The sequence below is a fragment of the Hevea brasiliensis genome, unplaced genomic scaffold (genome assembly GCF_030052815.1).
Source record: "Hevea brasiliensis isolate MT/VB/25A 57/8 unplaced genomic scaffold, ASM3005281v1 Scaf2, whole genome shotgun sequence".
Classification (NCBI taxonomy): domain Eukaryota; kingdom Viridiplantae; phylum Streptophyta; class Magnoliopsida; order Malpighiales; family Euphorbiaceae; genus Hevea; species Hevea brasiliensis.
The window spans coordinates 3,030,658-3,049,485 of record NW_026614695.1 but is presented as its reverse complement, the minus strand read 5'-3'; the positions used below and the strand labels follow the sequence as shown (position 1 = coordinate 3,049,485).

General features: G+C 37.3%; 1 protein-coding gene across 1 annotated transcript; it reads right to left on the bottom strand.

Annotated features, from left to right (window-relative positions):
* Nucleotides 1-746: 746 nt before the first annotated feature.
* LOC131176626 (uncharacterized) lies at nt 747-3,004 on the bottom strand. Its single transcript, XM_058141691.1, has 3 exons — nt 2,633-3,004; nt 1,156-2,226; nt 747-1,016 (listed from the first exon to the last, which is right to left on the bottom strand). Exons 1-3 carry the CDS (start codon nt 3,002-3,004, stop codon nt 747-749), a joined length of 1,713 nt encoding a protein of 570 aa, XP_057997674.1.
* Between the last annotated feature and the right edge of the window lie 15,824 nt (nt 3,005-18,828).

Here is an 18,828-nt window from a genome sequence, read left to right as displayed (position 1 = left end):
CATCCAGTGCGATATTCTTACAGCACCTCCTGACAAGATCTTTTTGACTATGTATGGACCATCCCAGTTTGGCTTAAACTTTCCTCTTGGATCAAAAGGGATGGGCCGAGCTTGTTTCAAAACCATGTCTCCCTCTTTGATCTTTCTTGGCTTCACCTTCTTATTAAAGGCCCTTGCTATCTTCCTTTGATAAGCCTGCATATGATACAAGGCTCGCATCCTCTTCTCATCAATCAAAGCTAGTTCTTCATATCTTTTCTGGGCCCACTCATTTTCCGGAATCTTAGCTTCTAGTATCACTCTCAAGGATTTGACCTCTAGCTCAAAGGGTAGCTTGCTTGATCCCATACACGAGAGAGAATGGAGTTGCCCGTATGGATGTTCTTGTAGGAGTGCGATAACCCCAAAGAGCATAAGGGAGTGTCTCAGGCCAATCCTTATAGGTCTCAACCATTTTTCTCGAATGGTTTTCACATTCTTATTCTTTGCTTCTCTTTGCTCCATTAGTCTGTGGCCTGTATGGTGAGGACTTGTGATGCTTAATCTTGAATTCGGTAATTAATTCTAAGAAATGACCTTTGAACTGGCTGCCGTTATCTGATACTATCTCATGGGGTACCCCAAACCTGCAAATCAAGTTCCTTCGCACAAACTTACTTATCTGCTTAGCCCCTATTACTTTATAAGATTCAGCTTCAACCCACTTGGGGAAATAGTCAATTGCCACTATGATAAATCTATGGCCATTAGAAGCCGTGGGAGAAATCTTCCCAATAATGTCTATGCCCCATATTGAGAATGGCCACGGTGAAGTCATCTTTGTAGAGTTCACTGGATGGTAGGTGATTCAAATTCCCATGGATTTGGCACTCATGGCATCTTTTCACAAATTTAGCGCAGTCAGTATCCATGGTAGACCAGTAATAGCCCAATCTTAAAATTTTGCCTGCTAATACCCTTCCGTTCATGTGAGGACCACACACTCTTGCATGTACTTCCTCCATTATCTGCTCAGACTGCTTTTTCGTCACACACAAGAGCAATAGTCCTTCGAAGAACCTTTTGTAGAGTTGCCCCCCAGCCAAAGTGAACTGAGTGGCTAATCTACGAATTGTAGCTCTATCCCTACTATTGGTATTGTGGGTATTCTCTTACCTCTAAATATCTTCTTATGTCCTCATACCATTTCATCTCATCTTCTAGATCTAAATGTGCTATTATTAACCCTTCATAGCATGGGATTCTACTCCTCATCAAGATAACTGGCTGGGTCAGCTTCTGATCACCCTTCTCCCATAAGGATGCCAGCGTGGCTAGAGCATCGACTATCCAGTTACGAGCTCTAGGCATGTGCTTCATTGTCACTTCCTCAAAGCTAAATAATAGTTTCTTAGCATACTCCAGGTATGGCCTCAACTTTTCTTCTTTCAATTCCCATTCACCTTTAACATGGGAAACCACTAGCATTGAATCTCCGAATACCTCCACTTTTTTTGCCCCAACAGCTATTAATGCCTCCAGGCCACAAATGCAAGCCTCATATTCTGCAATATTATTAGTGGTTGGGAAACATAGCCTTTTTGACATTAACAATTGTTCTCCATTCGGTGCTTCCAAAACTACCCCTATACCGGCTCCGCTCTTATTCATGGCCCCATCAAAGTACATTTTCCATGACTGGACCTCTACTAGCTTGAGACTCTCATCCGGGAAGGCTGTTTCGACTTCTTCCCCTTCATTAACTGGATTTTCAGAAAGAAATTCGGCCACTACATGCCCTTTAATGGTTTTTCGAGTCTCATACACAATATCAAATTCAGACAGTAGGACCAACCATTTGGCCAATTTTCCAACTAGCGTTGGTACTTCAAATAGGTACTTTAAAGGATCCATCCGGGATACTACAATAACTCGATGAGTCTGAAAGTAGTGCCTTAACTTCTTAATTGCCCATACTACAACCAGACAGGTTCTTTCTATTAGTGAATAATTCTCCTCATAAGCAAGGAGTTTCTTACTGATGTAATAGATGGCTCTCTCCAGATTCTCTACTTCTTGTGCCAACATTGCCCCTAGGGCCATGTTTTCCACTGATAGGTAGAGAATTAGAGGGATGCTAGGTATGGGTGGTGTCAAAATTGGTGGATTGCTCAGGTACTGCTTTATCTTTTCAAATGCCTCTTGACATTGCTCATTCCACACCACTGGCTGATTCTTTCTTAGCAGCTTAAAAATTGGTTCACAGGTAGTTGTGAGCCTAGCTATGAACCTCTTGATGTCTTGTAATTTGCTTAAGAAACCTCTAATCTCTTTTTCTGTTCTCGAGTGGCATCTCTGGATTGCCTTCACCTTATCTGGGTCAACCTCAATCCCTTTCCCTCACGATCATATGCCCTAACAGTTTGCCTGAAGTGACCCCAAACACACACTTGCTAGGGTTCAGTCTCAATTTATACTTGATGACTCTCTGAAAGAACTTCTCTAATGCCTCAAAATGTCTCTCCCTAGTTAGGGATTTTACTACCATGTCATCCATATATACTTCAACTTCTTTGTGCATCATGTCATGAAACAACATAGTAGCCATTCTCTGATAAGTTGCACCAGCATTTTTTAGCCCAAAAGGCATGACCTTATAACAATAAGTCCCCCATTCAGTGATAAAAGCTGTCTTTGCTTTATCTATCAAATCCATGAGGATCTGATTGTATCCCGAAAAACCATCCATGAAAGAGTACATGGCCATGCAAGCAGCACTGTCAACAAGCACATCGATGTGAGGCAATGGGAAATCATCCTTAGGAGTAGCCTTATTCAGGTCCCTATAATCTACACACATCCGAACTCGCCCATCCTTCTTGGGGACTGGCACAATGTTGGCTAACCACTCGGGATACTCAATTACTTCAATAAAATCAGCCTCAATAAGCTTTTTCACCTCTTGAGCTATCTTTTCTTCCCATTCTGGCCTAAGCCGACGTTTCTTTTGTTTTACTGGCCTCATGTTAGGGTCTGTGGGGATCTTGTGTTGTACTATGTCTCGATCAATTCCCGGCATATCTTTATAAGACCAGGCAAATGCTTCTTGGTACTTTATTAATAAGGCTACAAATTTATCTCTTTCTTTTTGGGTTAAATCTTCAGCTAACTTAATGTCTTTAGGATCATCTGGTGTACCCAAATTAATAGAGATTGATTTTAATGCATTAACAGAAATAGATTCTAAATGATTATGAATGCTATGCGTGTAGCCATTAGGAAGAACATCAAACAAATAAGCAAAAGGACTAGTCATATTATTTATTTTTGCCTCAAAATCATCATCAAGTACATCAGAAATAACAATATCAGTATCACTATTATGAGCATTACAAAAGACAGACTCAAACTTAGGGGTGTAGGTCCAAGTGCTTGGCTTCCAAGCAGACCTTAATTCAATGACATTGACCTCTTGTTCTAATTCCTCAACATGCGGCAGCTCCTGGTCATCAGTCCATGCAATTGCGCCCTCCCTGATAAACTTGGTGGGCTTGAGTTCCTCTTCATCTTCAGTTGGCTGATAGCCCAGCCCATATCTAGTGATTTGCCCCTTTATTTCTGGAAAAGTCATTAAGCCATTAGCTCATTTTCCCAGACCCATGCCAGGAAAAAACTTCATCTCTTTCATCATAGTGGCCACCCTAGGGTCCATCCAGTCTTCATAGATCCCAGCAACTTGGAAACCAGACAATAGTGGTACCAAACCATCCACTTGCAGCATAGCTACTTCCCCATCTCTTTCAGCATTGACGGTGATTATACCATCTTGATACGGGATCTTGATCTTTTGGTGGAGTGTAGAGGGGACTCCACCTAAGGGATGGAACCAGATTCTACCCTTGATGAGAGAATGTCATGGGGATGTCTAGCACAAGAAACTCAACCCGGTCTCTCAGCCCCACCTTAACCATAGTCTTGAATACCCCTATCACGTTTCTCTTTGAATCATCACAAGCCCTGATAACCAGATCAGAACCAGTTAGTTCAGACATAGAAATTCCTAATTTTGGCAGAATCTTCAGAGGGCATACATTGATGGCTGACCCATCATCTATCATCACACAAGGCACTTTCCACCCTCTAACCTCGGCGGTCACGAACAGAGCCCTACTATGGTTTCTCCCCTCAGCTGGGAGATCATGATCAGAGAAAGTAATATGACCCCCATCTTCTATAAGCACAACTTTGGCAATCTCTTCTGGAGTTATCTCCGTGGAGACCTTGAGTACACTCAGGGCCTTGGTCAGTGCGGTTCTGTGTTTTTCTGATGCCAATAGCAATTCCTAGACCGTTACACTAGCCTGAGTCCTCTTCAATTGCCTAAGGAACTGATCATCCTCTTCATCTGTGTCCTCTTCAGCCAACACCTTGGCTTTCCCTCTCACGTTGTCCTTCTCCATGGGTGGATCAGGATAATATCCACCACTCTTGGTCATGTGGCTCACCCTACTCTTTTCCTCTCCGTCAGAGTCAACCCAAACATCTAACAAACCTTCCTCATCACTGGAACTATCCCAAATATCAATTGTCATTACAGATCGAGGTTCATCAAGCTTTTGGATAGGTTGGATAAGGTTGAGAATTTGGTCAGGGTCAATTGAGGTGGTGGAAATCATGTAAAGTCCTGGTGGAGATGGAACATTATGGTTGGGCATTGGGTTGGTGCGTGTGTTGGGTCGATTTTCTAGGTCAGCTATTTTCTTAGCATCGATCAAGTCCTGAACTTCGTGTTTTAGTCGAAAACATCTAACTAGTTTTAAGGAACTTCGTGTCATGGCCATGAGTTTGATGAAATTGGCAATATAGGTTAGCATCGTAATTGGGTGGCAGTGGGTTTGGTGGTGGTCTAGGTGCCAAGGGTTCGAGGAGACCCCGAGCTTTGAGTCGCTCGAAGACTTTAGATAGAGGTTGGTTAAATTGAGAGAACTTTCTAGGGTGCGGGACACGGTTTGAACCTTAATGACTTTGTTTTCCCCAGTAATGTTGCCAGCTGACTGGTTTCCTCCCCTCTTGGGCTGATAACTCTTCTTTTCATTGTTCAATACATCCTCCACTAATACTGACATCATATAGCTGTTCAAAGGTAGCCAAGGGATAATAACAAAGTTTCTCATAATAACTAGGCTGCAGACTTTTCACTACCAATCGCACTTGATCCTTTTCAGCAGGCCTATTGGTCATCTTCATGGCCTTTTTCCTCCATCTCAATAGATACTCTGAAAAGGTTTCATTTGGTTTTTGCCTAGTGGTCTCTAAGTCTCTCAGGGTAACATCTAAAGCTGTATTATAGGAGTATTGTTGCACAAATCTCCTAACTAGCTCCTCCCAATCTTTTCTCACAATGGCTTCTAGCCCATGATACCATGAAGATGCAACCCCTTCTAGTGACATAGAAAAGAAGCGAGTGACTTGATTCTTAGTCAAACCATTGTTTTCATGACTATAAGATAAGACACGAGGTGGGTTTTGGGTCACCGTACCATCGAATTTATCCCAATCAGGCAGCATGAATTTTTCGTAGATTTCCATCCAAGCTGGATGTCAAAGTCATCTGCATCTATGACCCCATTCCAGTAAATTCAGCTTGCTTTTTCACACTGGCCTGAAGTTTTTCCATCATCTCAGTAACAACTCTAATATCCTCACTTGTCCCCTTTTCTTTCTTTTTGGCTTTGTCTTGGAGATAATCTTCTTCATCCCAAACGTCATCAAATGCCTTCTTTTTACTAGTCTCTTCTTCAGGCCTTTTCACCTGAACATCACTAGGCCCACCCATCTCTAACTTCTTCTCAAAGTTGGCCATGATTTTTCCTTCAAGCTCAGCCATCTTGGCATTCAAAGCTTCTTCAAGCATCTGTTTAAACATGACCTTAGTGTCTTCCATTTTAGCTTGTGCAGGTGTAACTCTTACCAATCTCTTTCCCTCCCTAACCCAAGTGACCTGATTAGAAGTCTTCCTGATGTGTTCTAAAGCTATGTTTACTACAAGAGAAAAAAAAATACAAGGTTTTAACATCTTATGCTATGTACAAATGCAATGCATGAATGCATGAATATGCACTTTCATTTTTACCTTTGCCTTTACAAAGCCAAAACCGAACCGTACTAATACGACCAAAACTGAACCAAAACCGAACTGTATAAACCGAACTAAAATCGGACCAAAGACTAAATGATAAACCGAAAAGAATGTCTCCAGAACTAAATCTTCGCCCCCTTATACCTTCAACTCTCACGTGCATGGTAAGAAAAATTCTATCCTAGGCTGCAGTACCTTTGGACACACCAACAGGGGGTGGTCCAGGACGATCATTCCCTCACAAACAAAGGATTTATATCCTTAAAGTTTAACCATAAGTAAGCATCCTCTTGCTTAACATGGGTTTTGAAATGGACTTGGGCCTATACACGCATTAGGTTTATGCATAGGCCTAGGTTCATCTCAACTACCACTAGAACTTATGGTTTCAACAGTAAGGATACGAATCCAGCACAACAAAAATCTATGAGGTACCTAGGGTTGAAATCTATGGCTCATGGGCTTCATTGGATAGGAAAAGGGTCACCCATGCGAGAGGTTGTCCATTAAGCACAGTAGGAGCTGTGGCTCTTTATATACTCGAAGGTGCAGCATGGGGTGCTAGCATTCACCAATTCGTCATAGCTCGAGTAGAACCATGGTCTCCTTGGCTAGTACTAAAGGGGCTAAAGGGGTAAGGGTGATCCGTGTGATAGTGTAGTGCAATGCAATGCCAAAAGTTTAGCAGAGGAATAATATTAGACTAATAGAAACATGTTGGAGTAACTATCTATTTAGTCCCCAGTGGAGTCGCCAAACTATAGGGCGGTAGGCGTGAGGCGAAATATCATCCATTAGAATTATATAAAATACACCGGGTAATGCCCAGGAAAAATGGTGGAGTCACAATAGTCTCACTTAAGTATCACCTCATTAGACAGCATTTCCTAGACATGCACTTCGTACAATCCTAATAGAATCAAACCACTGGTAAGTACCGTCTTCCCATAACACTACCACGGTACTAAGGATTTATGCCACGAAGGCATAGATAGATAGGAGTCGCCACCCGTGTAATAACCGGGACATATTCAGTGTTTCTTTCGAGGGTCATGGATGGCAACTTACTCCTTGCAGAGTTTCCACAACCGTCATTACCATAGCCCAATGTCTAGGTTTGGGATAGTGGGTACGTAAGGGGAAGGTGTTAGGCACCCCTTACGCCTAGTTTAACCTCGTTGATTCGAATGCCAGTCATCTACTAATGTTTTTAGAAGTCTTGTTTATTATTCTTTTATTAAACTTTATCCTAAAAAATGCAATTCTAATCTTACACACGCAAGTAATTCACAAAAAGGGTTGTTGTTTACACACAATTTTCATGCACAAGTAATTCCTATCTATGGGGTTGCTAATTATTTAAATGATATTTACCAGATGACTAAAATTAATTTATTATTGGGAATTTAATTTACAAACAAATTCAATTTCAAATAACCCTATGTTTCTATTTAACCTAATTAATTAATTTTCACCAAGTTACCCTAAGGCTAATTGAACTAAGTTAATTATGTACATGTGTAATTTATTCTAATATCACATAAGTCCCAAATAATCACAATCTAATAAAGATTTCTAACATGCAATTTTATTTTACAATTACCAAGTATTAAATTAAATTTATTTTATATGCCAATATTAGTTTAATTTACAAACAAGATTAATTTTAATTTACAAAGTATTTATTTAAATTAATTACATGCAAAAGTCAGTTAAATTAAAAACAAAGTTAATTTTTAATTTACCAAATGAAAGTTCTATTATTACTACAATTTCATGCCAATGGTTATTCGAGAAGTTTAGAGCTACTTACTTGTTGGTAAATGCAGTTGCCATTGGGGCAAGCTACCCTTAAAAAAGGGTCTTCTCTTCTAGTATGGAAATGATATCACTGTCTTAATCTCGTTTATCTCCATATAAACTCATCGCAAATGCCCTATTTGGTACTTACCTTAGGGCTACTTACCAATTTTGTTTGTAAATAAAAAAATAAAGAAAATAAAGAAAAATAATAAAAATCTGAGACAGAAACTAAATATGTGCAGAGTTGTGTATCCCCTCAAATTAAACATGATTACATGATCTATATGAACATATAAAATAAATTGAAGACAAATAGCATAGAATTAAAATATTGTGTGGCATAGATCTGGAAAAGAAAACAATAAAACCGACCTTCCGAAATCTTGTATGAAAATCTTCTTGAAGAAAAAAAAATAATAAGGAAGAACTCAAAGAGTCTTAAATATCTCTAAATTTCTTATAACTCTGAATTTTCTCTACCTTTTTCCTCCCATCATCCATCTTCTTCTCTTCTCTAGTAGTGTATTTATAGGGTTTTGGGAGAGAGGTGTGATAGGGTTTGGAGTCTTAGGATGATAAAGTTTAGATGACTTGAACAACTACAATTGCGAGTCGAATAAGACTGGATATGGGGAGGTGTTTCAACCAATAGGAAGACAGAAAAAATGGAAGGCACCAATAGGGAATGAGGAAGAGGTGTGGTAGGATTTGGAGTCTTAGGATGATAAAGTTTAGATGACTTAAACAATCTGCGATTGCGAGTCGAATAAGACTGGGATATGGGTGAGGTGTTTCAACCAATAGGAAGACAGGAAAAAATGGAAGGCACCAATAGGGAGTGAGGAAGAGAGTGGGGCCAAGGAGGAGAGAGATATTTTGTTATTTTAATTTTTAGAAAATAATTAAATGGGTCCCATTTAAAATTCCTAACTAGGCTTTCTTAGGCCCATGGAGCCCAATTAAGCTTAATTAGATCCATTTAAAAACTGCCCATATTAAATTTAAACAAAATAAAATTTTATTTAAATTTAATTAAATTAAATTTCCCAAAACTTTATTATTATTTTTATTTTTTTCAAGATCATGCCACAGAATTAATAATTCAGCTCCATGCCTCCAATTACATCTTACAGTCATATAATTTTTCATCATCGGGTTTCCCACGGCCTCAATGCACATACTCATCACAAAATAAGGGTCTACAGTTGCCAAAGTGGGGAACTTCAAATGTCCTCAAGAAGCACTAGCTACTCCAACTGCTAAAGTAAAGGTTTTTGGTAGCCGAACTTGAGAATTTTCAGAATTTCCAATTCGCATTCTATTGCATAAAGCACTCCAAAACTTTATCATTTCATATTAACATCTCCAAAATTCAAAATCTAACATACTCATAAACCTTAAAACTCTTAACTAGTTTTAAGGAACCCCAAAATCAAGACATACATTCATCATTCTCTCAAAAGATCAAAAACATGAGAATCAAATTCATTTCCTCCAAATCTTCTATCCATAACTTTAACATGCAATAAGATTCGAGGTAATTTATAAAACTTTACAAGATACCAAAACTTTAAGAAACAAAAAAAAAAAAAAAAAAAAAAAACAACTTGCATGGCTTAATTAGCAAAACCCACTTGAAAAATGTTTTACTGACATTCAAACCTCTTTTTTTTTTTTTTTAAAAAAAATCATGAAATCTTGCATGAACTTCTAAAGTAAAAAGAAATAGGAAGTAAGGAAAAGTAAATTGATCCAAAAGATCAAGATAAAAGCCTACCTCTTAAAGGTGGACTCCCTCTAAACTCTAAGATCCAAGGATTTGAGCTTAGTGATGGTTTTCGATTCTACCAGAAATTAAATTAACTGAAATTACCAGTAATGAAATATTTTCTGCAGCAAGTGATAAATCCAGGTCGAACCCTAGAGACTGAATTACTAAAATTTCGTGCACTTGTGTAATGGAAAAAGAAAGAAACAAAGGTTGGGCGGGGGGGGGGGGGGGGGAGAAATTCGCAATCCAAAGAAGAAATAAAAAATCCAAAATTAAGATATAAAATTAAATAAGAAACTCTCAAATTAAACAAACTTCAGTCCAAGGTAATTCGCATTCCAATGCATTGATTTGATCATAGATAAAAGAAATACAATTATCTCTTATTGAATACTTAACGTAGATTTACAAACAGTGAGGTAAACCCCTTGACTTTCCTATACTCATCAATTCGAGCCCAACACTCTTGTTGACTCTAATTATTAACTGAATTGGTATTAAGCAATCCTCATCAAATTGATAACTGCTTTAAGAATAGGAAGTAGTTAAGCTGAACAATAATTTATGAAGCATAAATCATTTAATTCACCCTATTGTTTCCTTAGGTTATTATCGAAAACTGGGATCATAATCAATAAAACCTAATTATTACTCATGTTCAATCTTACACAATAATTACGGATTATGAAGATGAACTAGCAATTGATCACATCAAACAATTAACTAATAGGCCTTTTTAGCAAATCATTCAATAGATCAAAGACAATGAAATCAGAAAACAATAGATATTCAAAAAGACATAAATTAAATTAAGAACCTGGTCTCACAAATTAAGCAAAAGAACTTGAATCCCTTGAACTGAATTAAAAACTTAGCCACTCAGGTTCATAGCTTATAGAAAAATTGAAGAAAAATAAAGAAAAAATCTAAAAAGAGAATGGAGAATGAAGGTGTTTTTGAGATCGAGAAGCTATTGAATTGGATGTGTTTTAGCTATTGCTCAAAGACATATTTATAATAAAAAACCTAATCCCAAATATAGGAACCAAACTAGGAAAAGTTTTGAAATTCAAAAGACAGATTTTCAGCTTGCATTCACGTCTCTGAAATCAAGGCCGATTTTCAGTGACTTCCTTTCTAAATCTGTCTCTGCCCTCTTTAGGAAAGTTGTAGCCTTATTTCTTAGCTTTCCAACGGGTACTCATTTGCCCAAATCCGAGATCTACAACCTAAGTTATTGCCCAAAAATCAGAACTAGTTCAGACAGACAGTCTAGCCCATAGTGATGACTTCATTGCCATTTTTGACAATTAAAATGGCCTCATCTCGTATCCAGCCCTTCATAGAAGTTGTAGAGGTGGCTCTTAAGGTTCAATTGAGCTTGGGCTTGATTCGTTTGGACGTCTGAAACTCTAGATACAAAAGAAATACTAAAAATGGTCGTGACACATGAAGTCTGGGCTTTTACAATAGATCCATAGCTCATTTTGTCAACCTTGGAAACTGATTTGGGCTTTGGTCCCTCTTTATCATTTGTAGGGCTCTATCTTAGCTTTTCAATGGATTAAACAGTAATCAATTTGGAGACCCACAACTTTAGAAACACCTGAAAAATGCAACAAAGGTCAAATGTTGAAAGTTTCTCCATTTAACACAATTATTCCAACAACTATATAAAAATATGCCTAAATGATAAATATACTTAACCAACTGAATTAAACATAAAAACACACTAGAAACACTAAATGTGATGGGAGTAAAATTAATAAATTATGCACTTATCACTTAGCCTCCCTCCACTTCACAACTTTTAAATCTCCAAGAAGAATAAGAGAAAAAAAAAAGTCCTTAAGATTAATTCTTAACTCTATAAGCAAGATAGGAAAGAAAAAAGCAAAAGTTTGTTGTTAAACTTACTAGGACAAGAAAAATGGCAAGCCCCTTTTACTCTTCATCTGTCGGTCTAGCCTTTATATACTCAATTTCAAAAGGGACTTTTGGCAGCCAAAAGTCCTTCTATCTATGCTATTTCTTTTAAAACTCAAAACTTGAAATCCTCCACACCCACTATCCTTGAACCATAAAATCATCAAAATTTCCCATCCATAGTAGGAATTCCGACATCAAAAATTTGTGGATGTTACAAAGATCACCAATAGCCATCTTAAGACAATTGGCAAGTGCCTTCATTATGTTCTTGTAAAGGCATCCAATATGACTATTGGTCTATAGTCTTTTACTAAAGTAGAGCCAGCAATTATGGGGATTAAAGTAATAAAGGATGGGTTAATTCAAAAGGGTGGTACACCATCTTTGTAGAATAATTGCATCAGGTGCATAATGTTTTTCCAAATATTCCTAATAAGATTTTATGAAGGAGAAGTTAAAGCCTTGTCATTCCCATAAGACTAAACAGTTGCTCAAACTTTTTCATAAGTGAAAGGATGATTTGAGGTACAAATGGTAAGAGAAAGAGATAGGATATTATCCAACTATAAAGAAGGGTGAGAAAAGAAGCTTTTTTACAAATATGAGTGATTTTTTCAAAGCTTTAATACTCTTAACATTCTTTAGGACACCACATAGATTCTAAATACACCCTATAAAATTTGTTTGCTTGTAGTTGGAGGACATCAAGTGAAAGAATTTGGTATTCTTATCCCATTCCTTAATCCACTGCATTTTAGATTTTTACTTCCACATACACTCTTTAATCTTACATTTCCTCCATGATTCTTTCCAAACAAGAGCTCTGTGATATGAAAATGCACGTTTAACACTTTTGGCTAAGGATGGATCTTCTAAGGAGATATGAGTCTTATCTAATTCAATTTCAAGTGACACAATACTAGAGTCAAGAAAACCAAAATCCTTGTGATTCTAGATGACTTATGTTTTAGGAGTTTAAATTTTTTTTTTTTCACCAAGCTTCCTTTAGTTGCAGATAAATTAGGCCACTAATTCTCCACCATCTTAATGAAACTTAGCCATTCCAACCAATAATTAAGGAAATGAAAAGGCTAGACATCCCAGTTGATATACTCATTTTCCAAAGAATGAGACAATGATCTAATAAGCTCTTACTGAGCCCCTAAAGCTTAAAGTTAGAAAAAGTTGAAAACCATTCACCATTTGTAAAAATAACAATATATTCTTCTCATGCTAGAAGCATTACCCTAAGTAAATTTTTTGCCTATGAAAGGTGAATCAAATAATCCACATTGATCTATAAATCCTTTGAAGACTCTCTCTACAGAAGTCAAAGGTCTAAAGGACTTTAAGATGATCTATAGGATCAAGGATGGCGTTGAAATTGCTTAGCATGTCCAATGACTAACTATTTAGCATAAGAACTGATATAATTCACTCCAAAGTGAAGCTTGCAAAGTAGAGTCATTAGGGGCGCATACTGAGACCATTGAGCAAAGAACATCCATATTACCATAGGCAAAAAAAAAAATACTTGAATCACAATCCAGCCTGGACTAACAATTTCTTTCGATAAACTGAAGAATTGATTATCCCAGCTAGAAAATAACCAAAATTAGAAGATCCCTTTATAAATTTTAGCACATTAGTATATACATTATTTTGTGAACCGTGAAAGTGGAAACCACAAAGAAAACAAAGCAAACATCCACGATAACAAAATTTAATTGGTTCATCCTTTAACATAGGGCTATATCCTTAATCATATTTTCCACTATCCTTAAATAATAAATCAATAATTACAATCTCAAAGCTATACTACCTATCAACCTAATTACACCTAAGAGAACCCTCACAATAAATTTCTCATAGTAAATACATTAGTTAGTCCATCTCAGTCTCCTCTAGACATAACCTAGTATATTTACTTTTTCAACTATATTATACACCACAAATGGTGTCTTCAACTAAATAGGCAATAGTACCTCATCAATGGATAAGAATTTCTTCATCTTGAATTTTATGCCCTTTCTCTACCTTAGGCTAAAGCCTCTTTCCATCCATGAGACTATAATGGATAAAAGCCCCTTTCCTCAATGGGCCATAGCTAAAAAAACCTTTCCATAATACTTCTATTTATAGTGTTAATTTCCTTAATCCTAATCTAATAAGGAATCCAACTCAATTTAGGAATAATACTATGATTGGAGTTCTAAATAATATAAGAGATATTCCTCAATACTATTGAGGAATATTTCTTCCACTTAAATTAGGAAAAGATCTCTTTCAAATTCCACTAGGATTTTGAGTCACAAATCTAGCACGTTAGATGGCTTGGATTCTTAGATAAGTAGAAGACACACCTTTTTAATTTTAACTACATGCGCAACAGCTTTCAATTTAATAGCAGAGTTGAGGCCTCTAATTAATGTTCCAAGAAAGAATCACCTTACAAAAAAAAAAAAAAGCACTCCATAAGCATGTTATTGCCCTCACTTCCTAATTGTACTTTTCTCAAATGAATTTCTCCCATTGTTCAATCAGTTCAACCTCCATTGCATTTAAAAGGTTCACTACCTCTTCAAAAGTCTCATCAACCATAACTTCAAGATTTTGTCCAACTTTCAAAATCTCCATGACTTTAGAATTTGAAAATGCCTTAGCAATTTCTTGTTAAAGAAGGATCCTGTTCCTATTTGGTATGTCAATCTCCAAACCAGAAGAACTTATAGTTAGGATAGTAAAGGTAGGATGAGGACAAATATATTCTTTTCAATGAATGTTTACTGGTTTTTCAACCACCGCAAGTGCACAAATCGCTAACAAGTAATAAAGTGATGAGTACAATATCATTCTCATGAGGAATTTAATTAGCAAGTATCAGGCTACATGGAAATTTTGACTGTTTAGGCTACCGAATATAGATGGAGAGTGAGTTAAACCTATTTTAGGTGCTGAAAGTAATTTTTGAATTAAACTATTTATAAAAGCAATTCCAGAATTAAGATTTCACACTATAACCTTACTATAGATTTTAATCTCGTCCATTTATCGAATTGAGAGTAATTGCTTTAATGGAAATTAATCCTAGGATATTCTAAGTCCTCTCTCAACACACTTAAAGTGTATTTTAATTAACCTAAACCCTACTTTCGTGGTGATTAAATTAATTAAAATCCTTTAAGATCTATGATTAATTTTGGGACTCCACAAAGGCCATCAGCCTATCTCTAGGTCAGATTTCCTAGGTTCAAGATCTCGATTTTCTAATATTAATCTTCACCTTTTAGTTCCTCAATTAATATCTACAATCAATACTAAGTGGGTACCAACACAGAGCATACATTGAGATCACAAGAAATTGAATCAAAGAACTAAGCACAAATCCAATAAATAAAACTCAATATTTATCCATAATAACAATTGCAAATGTTACTCTCCTAATTCCAGAATAAAGGAATTACTCACTCATGGTGAGTTCAACAAACATAGAGAAAATAAAATAAAAGAACATAAAGAGTCCGTTTAGAGAAATAGAACAAAAGAACCGAAGAGGAATGACTGTAGTCTTGATCCTTGTGGAACTTCGGCTGAGGATTTCCCTTCTGTGCTGGTGTTCTACTCTTCAATATGACTACAGAGAATGCAAGTATGAAAAATGAAAACCCTTCTGAAAAACTCCAAAAAGCTCTGCAAAAAGGTTGAACTAAAAAGAAGAGCCTCTACTATTGTCATTTTCTGCTTCTATTTATAATAGCTGGTATAGGGTTAGGTCTTTAGAATCCCAAAAGCATTAGGAGTCTATTTGGATTGTGTAAATAAGAGCTAGAATTCAGATAAGGAAACTGGCTTCTGCATGGTACACAATCTGTGTGTCACTACACGGCCCAGGGATGTGTAACTTACTGGAGTTGAATGGTTGTGTCTTGCATTGGCATAGAAGTTTACACGGGTCTGCACTGGGTACACAGGTCTAGTTACAAGGCCTGTGTTCTTCTGTTTTTAGAGAGTTCTTTAAGCTTGTGCCCGGCAGAGACTTACACGGGTCTCCATAGGTTACACGGGTCTGATTACACGACCCGTGTACTTTTGCTTCTTCTTTAGCTCTCTGGCTTTCTTCTAGTAGTAGGTTACACAGGTTTGTGGCTTTGCTTACACAACTCGTGTAATGTGTATCAACAGCTTTTCTCAATCCTTTGGCTTTTCCAAGTTTTCTTCCGCACTCCTATGCCCAGGAACTTTACCCAAACACCTGAAATGATGCAGAAAACATGGAATTTAGAGCTTGGCAATGGAGTTTATAGAAGTTAATGAAATTAATTATTATACATGAGATTACCATTCTAAATGCTATGAAATATCATACAAATGTACTTAAAAACATTTATATAATACAAGTGTATCAAATATCCCCAAACTCATACTTTTGCTTGTCCTCAAGCAAATCAAAACTCTTTTTAGAACACTTTTTAGGGGAAAACTTAGAAACATAACCATAGACTCAATATGCACATAGTTGAACTCTTTCAACCTTCATACCAATTCCCCTCCTTTAAGTCATAAGGGCTTCAATAGCTACCTGCTTAAACCTTCACACTTTTCATGGAGTTTTAACTAGTTATTCCTCTGTGCAAGGCTATTAATAAGTCACAAATAACCTGTTTTGTTAGGATAGACTTGAGAAACACTTACTCCCCCAAATTTGCCTCTATTATGGATAATAGTGATGGAGTGACTCAATTCCAACTCTATAGGCATATCACAATTTCTATCTCCACTAATGTAGTATACACTTTGCAAAAGATTAAAAGGTCTTTAAAAGGGTTGTAATGGGGCTAGAGGATAATGTCTTAGTTGCCAATGAAAGGTTTTTAAGGAATGCAAATATGAGGATAGCATGTATGCATAAAATATCAAGTATACTAAGTTTATTCACTAATTTTGTATGGAGAGGAGGGGCTTTTGGGTTTTTTATAGTGCTAAGCATGCTTCCATGATATTTATCTTGGGACATCTTTTTTTTTTTTTATGTCCCTTTTGTCCTCTCCCCCAAACTCATTACTTTTGCTAGGTTGGAAAGGAAAACTTTTCTTTGATTTCAATTGCACACTTGAACTCTTTCTTGAGTTCTACATCCTCTCTTCATTTTCCTTTTTTATACTTAATATACTTTTTACTTATGCATTAAGCCTCCTCAAAAGGGTAGGATAGGTGTTTAGGTTAGGGACTAGGTAAATAATATGGGTAAACAATAAATTCTAAGGGATAGATATAGGTTTCAAATTGGCTACAAGGGATATATATTTTAATTAAGGGTGGCTAAGGCTTAGTGAGGTTATATCAAAGAATACCTTAATCATCTCTTCATCAAGCATATACTAGGATTTCCCCTTGATAAGTCTAAGAGACATATTCTAGAGCTGGTGAGGCATTTTTAGGTTTGCTTATATTTCAAAAATTTTCTCCTAACTTTGCAAATTCAATGTGACAAATTAATAACTATGAAAGGGTTTAACTAGTCTAACTCCACTAAGGTGATTAAGTTGTTTTACAGACAAAGATTAAAGCCTTTCAGATACATTCATTCCTCATCCCATGGAGTCCAATTATTAGCTTATTGAATTTTGAGGTTATAGTTCTAGGTTAAAAGCTAGTTCAAAAATTTAAAATTTGTAAAATTTTATGAATTTTTGATACACAAGTATTATATGGATATAATTAAGCAATGTGATGTAATGCATGAAATGTATCAGTACCCCCAAACTCAAATCTGGCATTGTCCTCAATGTCAATCACAATATGCAAAATTAAAGCATAGCACACATAATTATAAAAAAAAACATATTATGTTATTAAGAAATTTAAAGTTTGGACAAAAACAAGCAATAAAGGCCTATGAGCACTGAGTAGAATTATGGCATATAAATTTTTACTTGAAAGATCTTATCCTAATGTCTTAGCTCTAAAAAGTCCTTGACAAGGATGATGGTCCCTCACTATTGAATCTCTCCATAATCATGTTTAGCTTGTTATGGGCCTCCTGGAGACTATCCTCGATCGCGTTCATCCTATTGTTGATGGTAGTCTCCATTCTCTGAAGGTAGGCAAGGATGGGATCTATCGGGGGTGGAGTGTAGGGAGGCACTCGGGCTGGGAAATCATGGTGGAGTGGCTCTTGGGGATCCTCCTGTGGCTCTGATGGTTCACTAGACTCTAGTTGTGCTTCATCTCTTTTGGGAATGACATTTCCTTTGGCATCAACCAAGAAGCAAGTGTTCCCAACCTTCTTGCATATCCCCATGGATATGTAGATGGTTTGATCGATTCTAGTTATGCCAGCAATGGAGCGCAGCCTATTATGCCCCGGGACGAAGCCGAAGTGCAGTGCGAGGGCTGTGATGAGGCTACCAAGCACTATTTGCCCTATAAGCTAGTGACATAAGTGGCGAAGGTGATTGTAGAGGAAGAAACCAGTGCTGCAGCACTGTCCAGTGACTATACACCATAGGAAAAAGAGTTCATTGGTGTTCACTACACCCAGGCTATCCCCTCAGCCCATTATAGTAAGCATGAAGAGTCAGTGCATGTATCTAAGGGCGGAACTGGTAATGCTAGTGGATTTAGATTTTCTAGAGTTGTAAACTTCAGTGTTTGGTGTGATGGAGTGCCAGAAGTCCACACTGTTGTAGATCATTCGGTTGTGTGGAATTTCTTAGAATCCAGCACTGTCAAAGCCAAACACCACGTTGAACTCATTGATGTTCATAACGCCGTCAATGCCAAAAAGCCTAAATTTGATTCGTCCCCTGTCTTCTCGATCTGTGGGCCATAAGGTGGCCTTGAAACTCCCTTGAAACTCCAGGGTGGTGTCATGGTAGGCTGGGAATTGTAGTTAGGCGAATCTAGTCCACCCAATGCTGTCTAGCAGTCCATCAATCTCCTCTCAAAGGCCAATTTGCTCCAACAGCCTGAAGTCCATGTATTTAGTGGAAATAATCCTCCTGTTGTTCAGCCGGCACACAAGTTTCGGTGGGTGCTGTTTCTGAATGGCCAGGTGATGGAAAACTTGGGTTGTGGTGGTTGTGGTTCGACTTGTGGCCATGGTTGGGGTTGTTGTGGTTGTGATTGGGGTGGTTGTGGTGCGGCTTGTGGCTGGGTTTGCCTGGTTCTTAGGTGCTGGGCTAACGGCTGAGGAGGAAAAGGTGTG